Source organism: Montipora capricornis, chromosome 12 (assembly GCF_036669925.1).
Source record: "Montipora capricornis isolate CH-2021 chromosome 12, ASM3666992v2, whole genome shotgun sequence".
NCBI classification, from domain to species: domain Eukaryota; kingdom Metazoa; phylum Cnidaria; class Anthozoa; order Scleractinia; family Acroporidae; genus Montipora; species Montipora capricornis.
Genome location: NC_090894.1, coordinates 9,804,585 through 9,819,654, shown reverse-complemented (window position 1 = coordinate 9,819,654; position 15,070 = coordinate 9,804,585). Strand labels below are relative to the sequence as shown.

General features: G+C 40.0%; 1 protein-coding gene across 1 annotated transcript; it reads left to right on the top strand.

Annotated features, from left to right (window-relative positions):
* The first annotated feature begins 3,216 nt into the window (after positions 1-3,216).
* Positions 3,217-11,316, top strand: LOC138026565 (monocarboxylate transporter 10-like). Its single transcript, XM_068873957.1, has 4 exons — positions 3,217-3,561; positions 7,168-7,745; positions 9,114-9,486; positions 10,352-11,316. Exons 1-4 carry the CDS (start codon positions 3,390-3,392, stop codon positions 10,654-10,656), a joined length of 1,428 nt encoding a protein of 475 aa, XP_068730058.1. The 5' UTR covers positions 3,217-3,389; the 3' UTR covers positions 10,657-11,316.
* The last annotated feature ends 3,754 nt before the right edge of the window (positions 11,317-15,070 follow it).

Sequence of the window (15,070 nt, the reverse complement as noted above, 5' to 3'; positions counted from 1 at the left end):
AAATCCTCAAAATCATGAGACTACATCCTCAGCTACCCTGCTAGCAGTCGTCTCTTTTCTTTTGCGTTCGCTGGGCTGACGAGTGTGGGAAAAAAAGCCATCTGCCATTGGTCGAAACTCACTGTGTTGAGGATGCGCGGCGGTTACTTAGCGATCGAATCCTCACGTGATACTTCATGTTGTGCGAGCTCACTAAACAACAGCGGAATTACTGCAAAGGAATGCGCGGGACACAGCGGGCTCAAATCACCGTCAGCAAAGCTATCATGGCGCATGCGGTTTGAAGAGTACCCTCCAATTTTGATGACCAGAACCAGGTTGCTGACCAGCGGTTTTCGTTAAAACAATGGTTTGCTGGGGGTAATCAGTCTCGTGGGCTCAGAAAGCCTGGTTGTGGTCATTGTTACTTAAGGTTTTCCCCAAAGTTGTGGACGGCGGTTGGATCAAAGTGAGTTTTGACCCTTGGCAGAGGTCTTTTCTCCCGTACTCATTAGCCAAGTGAACGCAAAAAGAAAAGAGAACTCTGCTGGCAAGGAAATCGCTCAGCATACATATTCTTGGTTTTCACGTCACGCAAGTCTCACGCAAAGAAAAGATAAAATCGTTAACCTAAGTCACGAAATTGAGATATTGTATATGGGTAATAGACAAATAGCATGTGAAAGTTTTAGGGCTGTGCAATATTCCAAACTCGAGTTATTCGTCAAAGGGTAAAATTAAAGTGTTTAAAGGGAACGCAAATGTATGAAGGACTTTCCATGTATGTAGGACTTTCCAGATTCTGCTCGGCAACTCTTTTGTCAGAGATCAATTTTTGGGAAAACTAGCACTTTTTTTTTAACTTTTGGGCTATTTTGAACCAAAATGCTGAATAACCCCCCCCCGTTAAAAATTCCCTTGGTTAAAATTCTAAACATCTTTCTAGTAAAACTCGTATTTTTAACCTTTGAATGGGTATCATGTGTGGACATCCCTCAACTCCGTTCCCAGGGCTTTTCTCTTCTCGTGGTGGCGCCCCCCACGAGAAGAGAAAAGCCCTGGGAACGAGGTTGGGGTAGCCTGTGGACTGTGTGTAAACAAAATGGCGGACGCCACGTTGTCTTCCGAAGACGAAGAAATCGAAAACCCTATTGAAACTGCAGTTAACAGGGGAGCTTCGCTCGTGGAGCCTAAAAAGGCTTCGATTTCCCGAAAGCGGAAAGTAATTGTGAACAGTGGTCAATATAAAGTTAGTCGAGAACATAAGAATCCCAACTCCAAAACGTCTGTTTGGAACGAAAACAACAGTTAGCTAGATTTGTAAACCAGATTGTTACATTTACTGTCCAACTTTTTGTAACTAGCCACTTAGATTCAACTAAAGGTTGCCTAATTTGTTGTAACTAGTTACTTAGTTGTACCTTAATGTTGATTACAAAGCAATTGTCATTAAAATTAGACATGTCTGAAAAATATTCGAGCAACTTTACAAAATTTTTGAGCAACTTTTTCAATTTTGAGCAACTTTTTGGCATATTTCTTAGCAACTTTTTATCTTTTTCGAACCAGAATCTGGAAAGGCCTATCAAGTAACACACAGATTGACATTTGAGTGAGCAATCGAGTAATCAGAGACGATTGCGTTGCGTGTCCTTCTGTCTGTATGCTGGAAATGTACAGCTAATTCTTGTGGAGTCATGATTAAAACGAATCTTTAAACCGGTGGGTCTAATCTGCAGGTCGCAGGTCGCGGGTTGCAGGTCATTGTTTCACCAATACAGAAAGTATCCTAAACATTCTTAAAAGCTAACCTAACACGTTCCAGAATGCAGACCTGCCCGTGATGCAGCAGTCGCAGCGAGTGTGCGAATACATGATATAACAAATGATGAACATGCCGATTGAACCTTGAGTAATTGTGAAAATTCGAAATGATTCTATGCGGAGTTTGAGCATCAACGTTTAAATGAAATTTACTAGTGAAAAGATACAAGTTTAACATATGTCTTCTAAATGTAGACATATGGGGGGAGGATGTCGGAAATTGTGCGGAGTATTTTTATTATTTGTTGCCTTTGTTGTAGTTAACACAATTTTAGCTTTTGTTTTGATTATAAACAATGTGATTTGAGAAAATGTTGAGTGCAGTCGCGTGACAGACAACACGTGGGAATCTGCTAGCCTTGAACTTTGGAACCTTTAGTTGAAACCAAAACCAATGATTGACAGTGATAAAAAGGAGAGACATTAGAACACGAAAAAATAGAGTGAGATTTTGTAATCTTAAGCGAGGGAGTTTTTTTCGGTGATCAATAAAGTAGAAGAAATCAGGATACCGTGTGAGTGTGTTGGTGGTTCAATCTTGGAGGCAATTCCCAACACCAATACGAGAGTAAATCTTGGCCTTACAAATATGGCAGCCTAGACGGTTTGTAGTGCGTGTAAAATAAACCATTTTAGGATCCCCTTAGCTGTAAGCTTTTCGGCTTCTCAATTCAATTTGCCAGAAGTTCGTATCCCAAAATTCTCGATCTGCAATGGAATGCTGCGCATCAGTTGTCGGTATTTTTAGGACAGCTACTGCTAGATTTTTGCAGAAGAAACGTGCTGGTATTATGTTTCCTGTACGATCCATGCTTTTGCATTAATTTAGCATTAATCATTAATTCTGCATTAAGCACGAGCAATCCCTCGTGTGGCTACTTGGTTGCAGACACTGAGACCAATATCAGTGGCATCGTGGTTATTACGCCCAATCTGATTCGCCATAATTCGGCGGAACTCGTATTCTAAATTTAGATAATACAGTAAACCAAATGAGAGAGAGGTTATATATGGGCCTCTGACGTTGCAAATGCTAGAGGTTAGGAAATCGTAATCTGTTGTTAATTTATTTAGTTAACTATATGAACATGCCTTTCTCTTGCACACGCGAATCTGAGCTCTAAGTTAGTTTGATTTTTATTAAGTGGGGAGGGATAATATATGACATCACTTCCATTGGCGGCCTTCAACTTCAACTTCTTTCCACGGTCTACAATTTCCGTCCATAGCTGCATCTTTACATTGCCTCGGCTCCATTGCGCTCCGCGCGTGCATTTGCCGAAAAAAAAAAGAGGCAAAAAGTGAAATTTGGAAAAGAACTGCGAACTGGTGGTAACATCGTATGTTTAACACAAATTTAGGACACGCTCCATGTACATGTGGCCAGAGTGCGCGACGAAAGGAGCAAAATGCGTGACGAGAAACAATGCGTAACACTCCAGAAAAACGTGATAATTCAAGCTTCAAAGACGCCAGTATAAACAACCGCGTAAACGACGTTAAAAACCTTGTTCAGTCTGAGGGAAGCTAGCTTTCTGCAAACGTTTGCTTCGGATCGATGCCCACTGAGTCTCCTATCCTCTACTATGGTTGTGTCTTGTCCCGAAGTTGCCTCTCTGAAACAAGACGGCATCTGGTCGTGGTTTCTTTGTTTATGCGCAACCTTATGCATGATTCTCACAGTTGGATTTGCTTACTCTTTTGGCGTTCTTTTCCCTGTTCTCATGGAAGATTTTGGCGAAAGCCGAGAAAGGACAGGTGAGGTGGATCGCAATGGTTGCCCATCAGGGGAACCCAACGAGAATATAGTGCAAAACCACTTAAACATAGCATTGTTAAACGTATTTTAGCATTTAAACCGTAGATATAGGTATATTTTTATCCCCTAAAAAATTTTCATCTGTTCGGATTCCCTAGCTGAAAATCTAGTGATTAGAAAATTATAGGGATCAAAACTTACCTTTTCGAAACTTTCAGCCAGAAAAAAGGCTCCCGAAAATTCTAGTTGAACTTTTTAGGGCAAAAATCGGTTAAACATGAGCAATTATACCATGTTTTAGATGTTCAAAAATCCTACGACCGGGAGGCAAGCAAGGAATTTTAAAACAAATGTTCCGAAAATGCTAGATCTCAAATCGTCTTCCGAACAGATATTTTCCGAAAATTGACGTTGGGTGCCCCTGGCCCATCACGGAGACAGTTATGGAAACGACAACGCCACAAAGGTTGAAAGGAAAAAATACTAGTGCTGTTCGTGCAGCATCAATTTCCATGCATATCTTTGCCGTACTCTACAAAACAACAACGTAAAATCACCAAATTTTAGGTTTTGACGACAACGTTATAATAAGACAATGAACCATTCATTTTCTGTATTTAATTTAAAACTGTTCGTACCCATGCATCCAGTTACAGGATAGTTCTCCCGTATTGTGCAAGGTGAACAATACCAAGTAATCACGAAATACTTGCGCTAAGGTGTATTTTGGAGTGACGTTTTCGTTTCTGTAGCCGTCGTCTTTGTTTAAACTCCCTAATAAATGATTTCGACAACGACCTTTAACATAGCGATTTGCGTGCATAATTATCATAAAATTTTGCACAGTCAATCCAAAGATGTAAATGAAGAAAATTGAGGTGGAAATGGTCCAAAAATAGGTTTGTTGTCTATATCTATCGTTGACTCAGGTGTACGAAACAAGACTTTTTTTTTTCGTTTGCTTGCTCTTTATCTTTTCCATGCTCTGTTGTTCCAAGTCAAAGCTAATGAATTGGACATGCATGTGATAAATTTTCATGCTGTCAAATGGTTAAAAAAAGCTGTTGTTTTCATTTAGTCGCTGGGTCAGGTTTCCGGTAATTTTGCTGGGTCTGCATTACCGGCTGCAGGTCAAGATCTTGAAATGACCGGCATGCAGTCCGGTAATTTTTCAAATGCTGGGTAAAATGTCAACTCGAACTCCTTGCTCTTGCGTCCGGGGAGGGGTGAGAAACACTGATTCCTACTTTGTGGATCACCACTGATCCTTCTCCTTATTGGCCCATTTCCGAGCATAACCATTCGAATGGAAATGAGTGGTGTATTTTCATGCAAATCAATCTCATTATCATTTGAATTGTTTAGCACCAAGACTCGTTGTGAACCAGAGGCAAACAGCAACTCGGATTCAACCTATTGTCCTAATTAACAGACGAAATGTATTTGCGTGCGCAAACAGTCCCGCATTCGTCATCTTGGTTCCCGCCTTTTTGCTCAAGCCCTTGCTTCCGGTCTCTGTCTTTGACGGCCATTTACATTTTGGAATTGTTCTAAACAGTATTCACTAGGATATTCAAAAGTGATGTGTATTATTATTTCCCATTACAAAGTTCATTAATAATACTAATGTAGTTCCATTCGCACGGTCAAAGTTGGCTCTCCGTTATCACGGTAACTAAACGAATTGCAGCTAACACTAAGAAAACATTGGTTCTCTTTGTACCAATTTTTTTATTAATTAACAACAAGAGGTCACCGGTAGCTTACACTTTGTTCGAAGGACTTTTAGCCCATTTCCTCTAACGCCCACCATATTTCAGAGTATTTTCATGTTACAATGTCTTGGTCAGTACGTGCTACCGTTGTTTTGCTATTTACTCTGACTTATATTCGAATTTCACAACCCTCCCTATGGGTGTTCATATCCCAGGCACCCCGAAAGAAGAAGTATTCAAAAGATTTTCCAAAAGTTTACAGTTAAGAAAACGTTTAAAACGGCTTAACGTTAATGAAGTTTTTAAACCCTTCCAAAGCCGAATAGTTTTGTAATAAAAGGTTCGCTGTCCGGAAGCTGTTCTAAAAAGAGAAATGGTAAGTTTCTGGCTACTCCTAGTTTTACATTTTCTTAGTTGCTCTCGCGATCGGGTACTGAAATGGTCTATTCTTAGGGGCTTGCCCGGTCATACTTTAAAAGGCTATGATAGCTTGACGATAAAAGAGATGTTCCTAAACAGGTAGCCAGGACAGCCTTTTTAAAAGGGGAGTTGCATGATCGCATTTGCTAACAATCCGGCAGGCAAAGGTTTGAACAGCCTGCAATTTCTATATATTCTTATCCGTCGTGTTCGCCCAAACGTTTCAACAGTAATACATTTTACCAAAAACTAGGGAATTTATTACGGTTAGCAGAGAGCTTTTGTCGAGACAATGCTTGACGCGGTTAATTTGCGCAAGCCGTTCAATGCATGTAGACACAGGAAAGGAAAGGAAAGGAAAAGAAAGGAACTTTTTTTAGGTGTCTAGTCGTTCTTGCGCTGGAGCACTATTTGGGGACACTGTAAACTGAAACTAGCAATTAACTCAAATCAAGTCAAATGTTGGTTTTTGAGGAGAGAGGGAAACCGGAGTACCCGGAGAAAAACCTCTCGGTGCAAAAAAGAGAACCAACAAATTAACTCAACCCACATATGACGCCGAGTCTGGGAATCGAACCCAGGCCCCATCGGTGGGAGATGAGTGCTCTCACCACTGCGCCATCCCGTGGACGTAATATGATCGTCGAAAGACAAGTTCGGATCCAGGATTACGGCAAGGTCTTTAGCTGATTGTACGGGTAGATGGCCTTTCCCATCAGAGACATACGAAAGTCGTGATTCCGAAGTCATCTGTCGGCTAACGAAAATCATTAATTTCGTCTTATCTGGCTTTAAGCAATAACCGATTTCTAAAATATCAGTTGCACTTCGAGGTGGTTCTCATTCATCTCTTCAATAATCCGTCTAGCGTCTTGTGAGTGAAAGGAAACAAATAGTTTTCTATCGTCTACATAACATTCAGTAGAGGAATTCCGTGGGACGTCTGGCAGGTCGTTCGTATGTATGCTAAATAATAAAGGACCCCGGATGCTACCCTGAGGGACACCATATTCAACTAGGAATGGTCAGAAACGGCAGAATGAATTCGTACAACTCGGTACCTATTTGAAAGTAGCTATTAATCCATTGTAGCTCGATAGCCGAAGCGCCGACATCTCCTAATTTACATAATATTGTTCGATGGTCCACGCTGTCAAAAGCTTTGCCAAGTACGCAGGAAGTTAAGTTCTTGTTATCAGTTCCCTTTAGAACTGCATCAGTCGTGTAAACGTAGAGTGCCACTTTCTGCTGCCGTTTATTTTTGTCGTCAGACTTTCCTTATCTGTCAGGTAGTTGACAAACCGTGGCTGATTATAGACAACTCTATCGCACAATACGGGGTAACAACGAAATTGGTCTATTATTATTTACTTGGTGGAGGGGGGAGGCGAGGGAAAAGGTGTTAATATGTCAAATTAGATGTGTGGGGTTATCTTAACTTCAAGTTTTTTTTCCCTTTTTTACCAATAGCCTGGGTGAGTTCTATAACCATGGCAGTATGTATGTTCCTGGGTCCTGTTATGGGTGCCTTTGTAAATCGTTTCGGATGCCGTGTCGCCATAATTTTGGGATGCATATCCTGCGCTGCTGGTCTCGCACTTGGTTCTTTCGCGCAAAGTATTTTGGTCCTCACCATCGCCTTCAGTGTTCCATTTGGAGTAGGCGTCTCATTTGTTTACATTGCTGCACCCGTGACTATCACGCAACACTTCACCAGGAGGCGATCGGTTGCCCTGGGGATTGTCACTGCAGGTCAAGGACTTGGAACAATGATTCTTGGTCCCACATTACAAGCGTTAGTGGATGCGTTTGAATGGAGGAATACTTTCCTTATAATGGCAGGCGTTTTGATCCTTGCATCTTTTACTGGTTGGTTTCATAAAGGCCACACTCAACCCTTGAAGTCTTTTTCTTCATCAACTCAAGACTTACAGAACTCCAAAAAAATCTCTTGGGATTTTTCTATTTGGAAAAACCCTAGATTTCTGATATTGATAGTGATGTCTGCTATTGTGAGCTTTTATCGACTGATACCGTATGTGCATTTGGTGAGTAGCCTTGTTTTTTCACAGTGTTCTCCAAACTGCACAAAAACGTATCGGGACAACCTTGTTGGCCGCAACATGTTGCAATTGTCTGGGCGTAAAGTTGACTTGCGTCATCAATTTTTTTTTATTAAAGAACCCGACAGTTGTTGTGATCAGCGTGTCTGAGCATACTGCATATGCGCAAAATAAGCGTTGTGCATGCGCAGTTTTTGCTTGGTAGTCATCCATTTCGTTCCCAGAGATTGCGATTCCTTCGGTGAACACCAGGGATTCGCTTCGCAGATTCTGGGGCCGAAGTTGGACAGCCAGAAAATTTACGAATCCCTGGTGAATATCCGATATTCCATCGCTAAAAGGGTTTCCGCAGCTTACGAATTAAAAGAAATGGGCCTTTTTAACGGCGACGAGAATGTAACTAAAACTTTGCTTTTGATGAGCGAAAATATGGTTCGCACTTGCGTGATTGAACTTTTTTCCATTTTACTTAAGTCTCTGCAGAAAAAAACAGAATAAAGTTTTAATTACAATGTCAGAATACAGATTTAGAATATGTTGACCGGAACTGGGCATTGACGTTTTGTTTTGTTTAAAGTTAAGCGATAGCGATTTAAAAGTGGTTTAAGTGTCAAGATGATAGATCAAAGTAATTGCCGCAAGGAGAATGATTGACAAGATAAGTTCTATAATAAGACTAGGCTTTTAAGAAACAAACTCGGATCAGTTGAGTTCGGTTAAAAAGAAAGCTGTTGTAAACTATAGAAAAGGAAAGTAAGGATTCAAGAATAGAGGAAGTTCCAATCGAGTGTCGTAAAACCAAAACCAAAGTAATTACTTTAGCCAATCAAAAAGGACGGAGACAATCCGGTAAACCAATCAAAACTCGAAGTAATTACACGTAGCCGACACAAAGCGCGGGAAAATGTGCACGCGCGAGCCACAATAGGCCTTAATCACACGGCGGCCATGTTGAGTTCCGAGGGATTGAAAACTTTTGTTTTTGCTCACCGAAACTCGTTCCCAAACATTTCAACTCGAGGTTCGAGATACGAAATCTATTGTCTATGACCAATATGGCCGCCGCGCGAAGAAGGCCCATTGTCTTTTAGAAAATCACTCAACCAGGCCCCGTGTAAATGAGCGCTACACGGTTGACATATCATTGGCCATCACTATTGTGCGGTGTTGGTCAAGGGTGTGCGAAACGGTGGCAACATATTGTACAGGGCCGCAGCGGGACTCAGATCTTTCTCGAAGCAATACAAGAGGCACCTCTTCAATCTCCCTTGATAAACGCACAGCCTCGAGGATAAGTATAGTTTTAGCATATGAACGAAAATATTAATTCATTTTTTATGTTCGGTTTTTCAGATGAAATTTTTCCGCGATGATATTGGAATGGCCGCCGACAAGAGTTCGACGTTCTTTCTGTTCATAGGATTTTTCGCAGCGACTGGTCGCCTTGGAGCTGGTATACTTTGCGACCTTAGCTGCATAAATTCTCAGTTTCTTTATCAAGGAGCCGTTTTTATGTCCGGAATCTCAATTATGTTGTTGGTTGTCGCAAAAACATACCTTGCTCTTGCAGGTGTGGTAGTCTTGTTCAGTTTGGCCGATGGGCTCACAATATCAAGCTTCATCATTGAATTGTTCAAGTCCGTAAAGGAATCCCAGCGAGCATCTTCTCTCGGGTTCAGTTTGATGGCAAGTGGTGTTTGTACATTTGGTAGCCCCCCTTTGTCAGGTAAGTACTCTGTACTCTCCCGATTGCCTGCTCAATACGCTTGATGATTGACTCAAAAAACATTTCGCACGCTTTGACTCGCTCAAACGCGGAGACTCTGAATGTTTTGAATTCACTTTCTGTGACTGACAACATTAATTACTCGACGTATATTTTAAACGACCCGGACCAGCAGTTCCCAGGAGCGGTTCAATGGATAGAGCAGGCGATCGGTGTTACACGTCCCAGCAGTTACCAGGAGTTCTAGCGGCTCAATGGATAGAGCTAATCCACCAATCACAGAATTTCTCACAATAACCATAGCAACAGCCACTTACCTTATCAAACTGGGGATTTTCCAAAATGGATAAATTTGGAACATTAGACAGTGGAAAAGGAATGCATTAAATTTGTTTTCTCAGAATTTGTAATAGTTATGATTATTTGGTAACAGGACTTCGTGTTTCCGAATTCGTTCTGTAATCATACTGATTAAACAAATCGGACTCCCGCTAAGCGGTCGTCCGATTTTGTTAATCCCTCGTATGATTACAGACCGAATTGGACTCCACTAAATCCTATTATCATTATTAATAACATGGGTGACAAATTACACCTTAGTTTTGTAGTTTGTCATCCATGATATTAATAGCTAATCAAATGGTATACTCGTGAAATAAATTTCATTTGTCACCGTAACTACCCATACAAACCTCTATAGATGCACAAGAAGGGAAACTAAAAACACTTGTGTGTTTTCCCCTTCGTGTATCACCGTATATTTGGGTTTTATGCTATGATTGGCTCAAAAACTCCTCTTCGTCTCCCGTTAGTCTCATAAAGCACTCCATTGTCATCTTTCTTATTCTCAGTATTCATTCCACAGGTTTAATGGCAGACAGATTTGGCAACTATGCGCCTGCATTCCTAATGGCGGGCGCAGTCGGTGTCCTCGGTTCTGCTATTCCCTTCGCTCTGTCGTGTATGAAACGCGAAAGTTCCAGGGAGCAAGACGAGGAAGAGCTCATGGACAAAGATCAAATTGGGTTTATACACAGGAAGAGCGAAAGCGGTAATACTAAAAAATTTGCTTCTATAGTTCAGTTAGAATCCTCAGTTTTTACCAAGCATAAAAGACCTGTTTCTTTCATTTGGGCAATGGAAAATCCTTTTAATTCTTCATCATCTTAGGAGGATATGAATTCGTAAAATTGAGTCTGTAGCCTTGTCTTTCAGTGGACTAAGTCCAAAATTGTTTGCTAAAGTTGTACGCTTAGTGACGTGGACTTCGAGTAAAGGCGAGGTTGGAATTTTTTATTAGCCTTGCTTTGCATTCGACTAGATAACGAGGCTTAGAGGACGCAAACAGAGAAAATGAATAAACAAGATCGTAAAGTTCCCTTTCTTCTGTTTGTTGGAGTCCTTTCGGCTTTGCCATCAGGATGAATCTTAATATAAGTCGAAAGAACCTTAAAAATTGTAGCATAACTGAAAATTTCATCATAACTGCGACAAGAACTAATCAAGGCCAGGTTACTTAGCAGACAGGAAGCATAACAGAAGTTGTCAGGTTGCTTGTTCTGGCCAATTTCAAGTCCATTTTTTCAAAGTATGCTATTGTTTGTAAAACAAACTTAAATTAGATTTGCACTCTTTCACCGAGAATTATGATTGACGATTATGATTTTTGTAGAAAGAAAATTAAAATATAGGTCGCGGTTGAACAATGCTATTTTCGCTATTTATGACATATTTACAGTTATTGTGTAAAGCCAAACTCTGTATGTATTATATATATCAATAATTTAGCAATTGTATATTTTATTAAAAGAATGCTGACCGTTTTTAAAATAATTTGAAAAATATTTTCATAGACAGAAGTTATTGGTTATCTTTCCGAGATTTTTTGAATTCAGTTTAGTTTGCTTGTTCAAGTTGTAAAACAATGGCGAAATTTATTTTGTCTTTGGCAAGAAACAAAATGGTAATGATGACATGAAGCTGATGTTGTAAAGACGGCGACGACAACGAGTACGCCACAAAACAGCATAACCAATGGCTCTTGACACTTCCGTGCGTTTTGAATTTTCTTTTTTTCTCCAATCCCATAACACAGTTATTTTTTTTAATTTGGGGAGGGGGGGAGGGGTATTTGCATTGAACTAATGGTATCCAGTTCACCGAAGCATGATACAGTCCCAAGAGTACTTAACTTGTATTGTTTTTATGTAAAGACCTCCCAAAAGCGTATTGCACTATGGGACGGTGAAAAGAGTCAATAGGTCACCTTCGATATATCAATATTCAGGTATGGCTACGCGGCTTTATGATCAAAATTCCACGGCTCAGTTCCCTTTCCTTTGTCTCACAAGTCTCAAGGGAGATTTCTAAACAAAATAATATTTAAATGTAACCGTAAAGCCTCGTAGCCATGTGTGAATATCGATATATTGAACATGGCTTATGGGTACACTACAGGGGCACCTAGCGACCGGATAAGTTAAAATTTGTCAGAATTACCCTAAATGCTTTCCACAAAGCCTTAAAAGCTCATTTACACTACGTAGTCCTCCCTTTTTTCCACGAGAATTTTAGGAGACGTTTCCTTAAAATATAATGGATGGGAGACCATCGAGATATACGACATGTGAATTCTTTTCGTGGACGCCACACGACTTGACAGCTTGGTGACTTGTTAGAGCATTGCGTACACTGCACCACAGGACACCCAACCTCGGCGGGCGAAATTCCGATGGGAATCCCGAGAACAAACTGAAAATGATATTTACTCGCAAAAGATCTCGATAAAAAAGCAGTATTTTTTTGTCCTGGTGACTTCTCGATTTCTGTGCGGTTATTCGCCTGATTTGAGGCGATTTAAGCGAATTTTTAGCTTACCGGTTGTCACTCGTACATAAATAAAGCAAATTTCTAGCTTAAGTAAAGGTTACGTTTATACAAACGTTGGCCGTGTAGCACTTATACTTTAAACAGAGTTAACTGAATAGAGGGTTATGTGAAGTGCTAGATTTCTATCCCATATGAACCATGTGAGCGTTAAACACATAATTTTTTAAGTTGGCATTTTCTGAAGTAGCGAATTTGGAAAAAATATTAACTGTGTGTATGCATGTTTTCCAACAAAATGGAAAGTACATGAAAAAGCTACCTCTAAGTTGTCTATCACGGCAAGACATAAAACGCCATTGGCTATGTAACTCATACAATTGACCAAGATGGGGTTTGTTTGTTGGAGTTCATTTTTAATGCTTTGTAACAGCATTAGTCATGGCGTTGCTAAACAGCAACAATCTTAGTGCGACGGATTGCATATTTCCATCGGTTTATGGTACACAGCTCTATAATATTACAAATATATTTCACCAAAAGCTCATCTGTAGCACAGGAATGGTTTGTTATGTTCCAAACGTACGAGAAATAATTTCCTTGTGAAGTTCATATAATAGATTTGATAATCTATGCCAACAGTGGTCTTTCGAAATAATGTCAAAGCCTACTGTTTTTTAATAAACGTTTCAGATATTCTCTGCCACAAGGTGTCTTTAGAAATTTCCATGTACATCCCAGTTGCCAAGACAAAGTAGTTTCAGATATTCTCTGCCATAAGGTGTCTATGGGAATTTCCATGTACATCCCAGTTGCTTCGACGAAATAGTTTCAGATATTCTTTGCCATAAGGTGTCTATGGAAATTTCCATGTCCATCCCAGTTGCTTAGACGAAATAGTTTCAGATATTCTTTGCCACAAGGTATCTATGGAAATTTCCATGTACATCCCAGTTGCCAAGACAAAGTAGTTTCAGATATTCTCTGCCACAAGATGTGTATGGAAATTTCCATGTACATCCCAGTTGCTTGGACGAAATAGTTTCAGATATTCTTTGCCACAAGGTGTCTATGGAAATTTCCATGTACATCCCAGTTGCTTAGACGAAATAGCTTCAGATATTCTTTGCCACAAGGTATCTATGGAAATTTCCATGTACATACCAGTTGCCAAGACAAAGTAGTTTCAGATATTCTCTGCCACAAGATGTGTATGGAAATTTCCATGTACATCCCAGTTGCTTAGACGAAATAGTTTCAGATATTCTTTGCCACAAGATTATCTATGGAAACTTCCATGTACATCCCAGTTGCTTGGAGGAAATAGTTTCAGATATTCTTTGCCACAAGGTGTCTATGGAAATTTCCATGTACATCCCAGATGCTTAGACAAAGTAGTTTCAGATATTCTCTGCCACAAGATGTGTATGGAAATTTCCATGTACATCCCAGTTGCTTAGACAAAGTAGTTTCAGATATTCTCTGCCACAAGATGTGTATGGAAATTTCCATGTACATCCCAGTTGCTTAGATAAAATAGTTTCAGCTATTCTTTGCCACAAGATGTGTATGGAAATTTTCATGTACATCCCAGTTGCTTAGACGAAATAGTCTTAGATATTCTTTGCCACAAGGTGTCTATGGAAATTTCCAGGTACATCCCAGTTGCTTAGACAAAGTAGTTTCAGATATTCTCTGCCACAAGGTGTGTATGGAAATTTCCATGTACATCCCAGTTGCTTAGACAAAGTAGTTTCAGATATTCTCTGCCACAAGATGTGTATGGAAATTTCCATGTACATCCCAGTTATTTGGGAAATGTTCTTAAATGTTAAGGTTTTCGCTCAAGACTTTTGTAGGTAATTTATAATTAACAAAACGAAATCTCAGCAAGTGTTTCAAGGCAATGCTAGACATTAAACATGTCTTAAAAAGTTTAAGGAATTATGTCTGCATGATCTTTGCTTCACCAATTAAAGACAAAACCAATAAACAGCAAAGTTTCACTCCTCATCAGTGCCTGACGCTGATGATCTTGCATTGCTCAGTTTTGTGATCTCCATGTTAAATGCAATGACTGGATCTTGTTTGTCGTAGATGCTCAGGAGATTCTCTTTGCAGTCGAATGCTGGTATTAGGGAAGAAGACACTGCAAACAGGATTAATAAACAAACACAATCTATTCAGCTTTAAACATTATCGTGTGAAAATAAAGTTCCATTATTATTATTATTATTTATTATGCGGAACTATCTTGTTCGTGCAAGGTTCCTTTGAGCTGGATGATAAGTCCAAAGACAAAAAAAAAAAAAAGCCGCACGAACCGATAAGGGCCCGTAGGCACTAGGCAAATTTTTGTGAATTTTGCGAAAAAATCTTCATCGGTGCGTTCCGTGATTTTTTTTCCCACCAAACTTCGGAGGCGCCGTCATCCGGCTGAGAAGCCATGATCGAAGGGAAACGTCAATCAAGTGATGTAGTAAACTGTCAACATTTTCGATTAAAAAATCTTCCCGCAAAGAGCACTTAAATGGTTCTATTTCAAAGAGATTGGCACTTTGCGGTTCACAAATATTTTGTTATTTTCCAATGCTACAGTATATGATAATCATATTGAAAATTAGGTGGAGGCAAAATTTTTCTCCAGATTTTTGGTAGGGCTAAACTAATTCTGTCAGCCGAGTGCGTACGGACCCTTACGTCCTCATGTCCAAGGGCAAAAAAAAAAATTACCTTGACATTTTCACAACATCCGCAT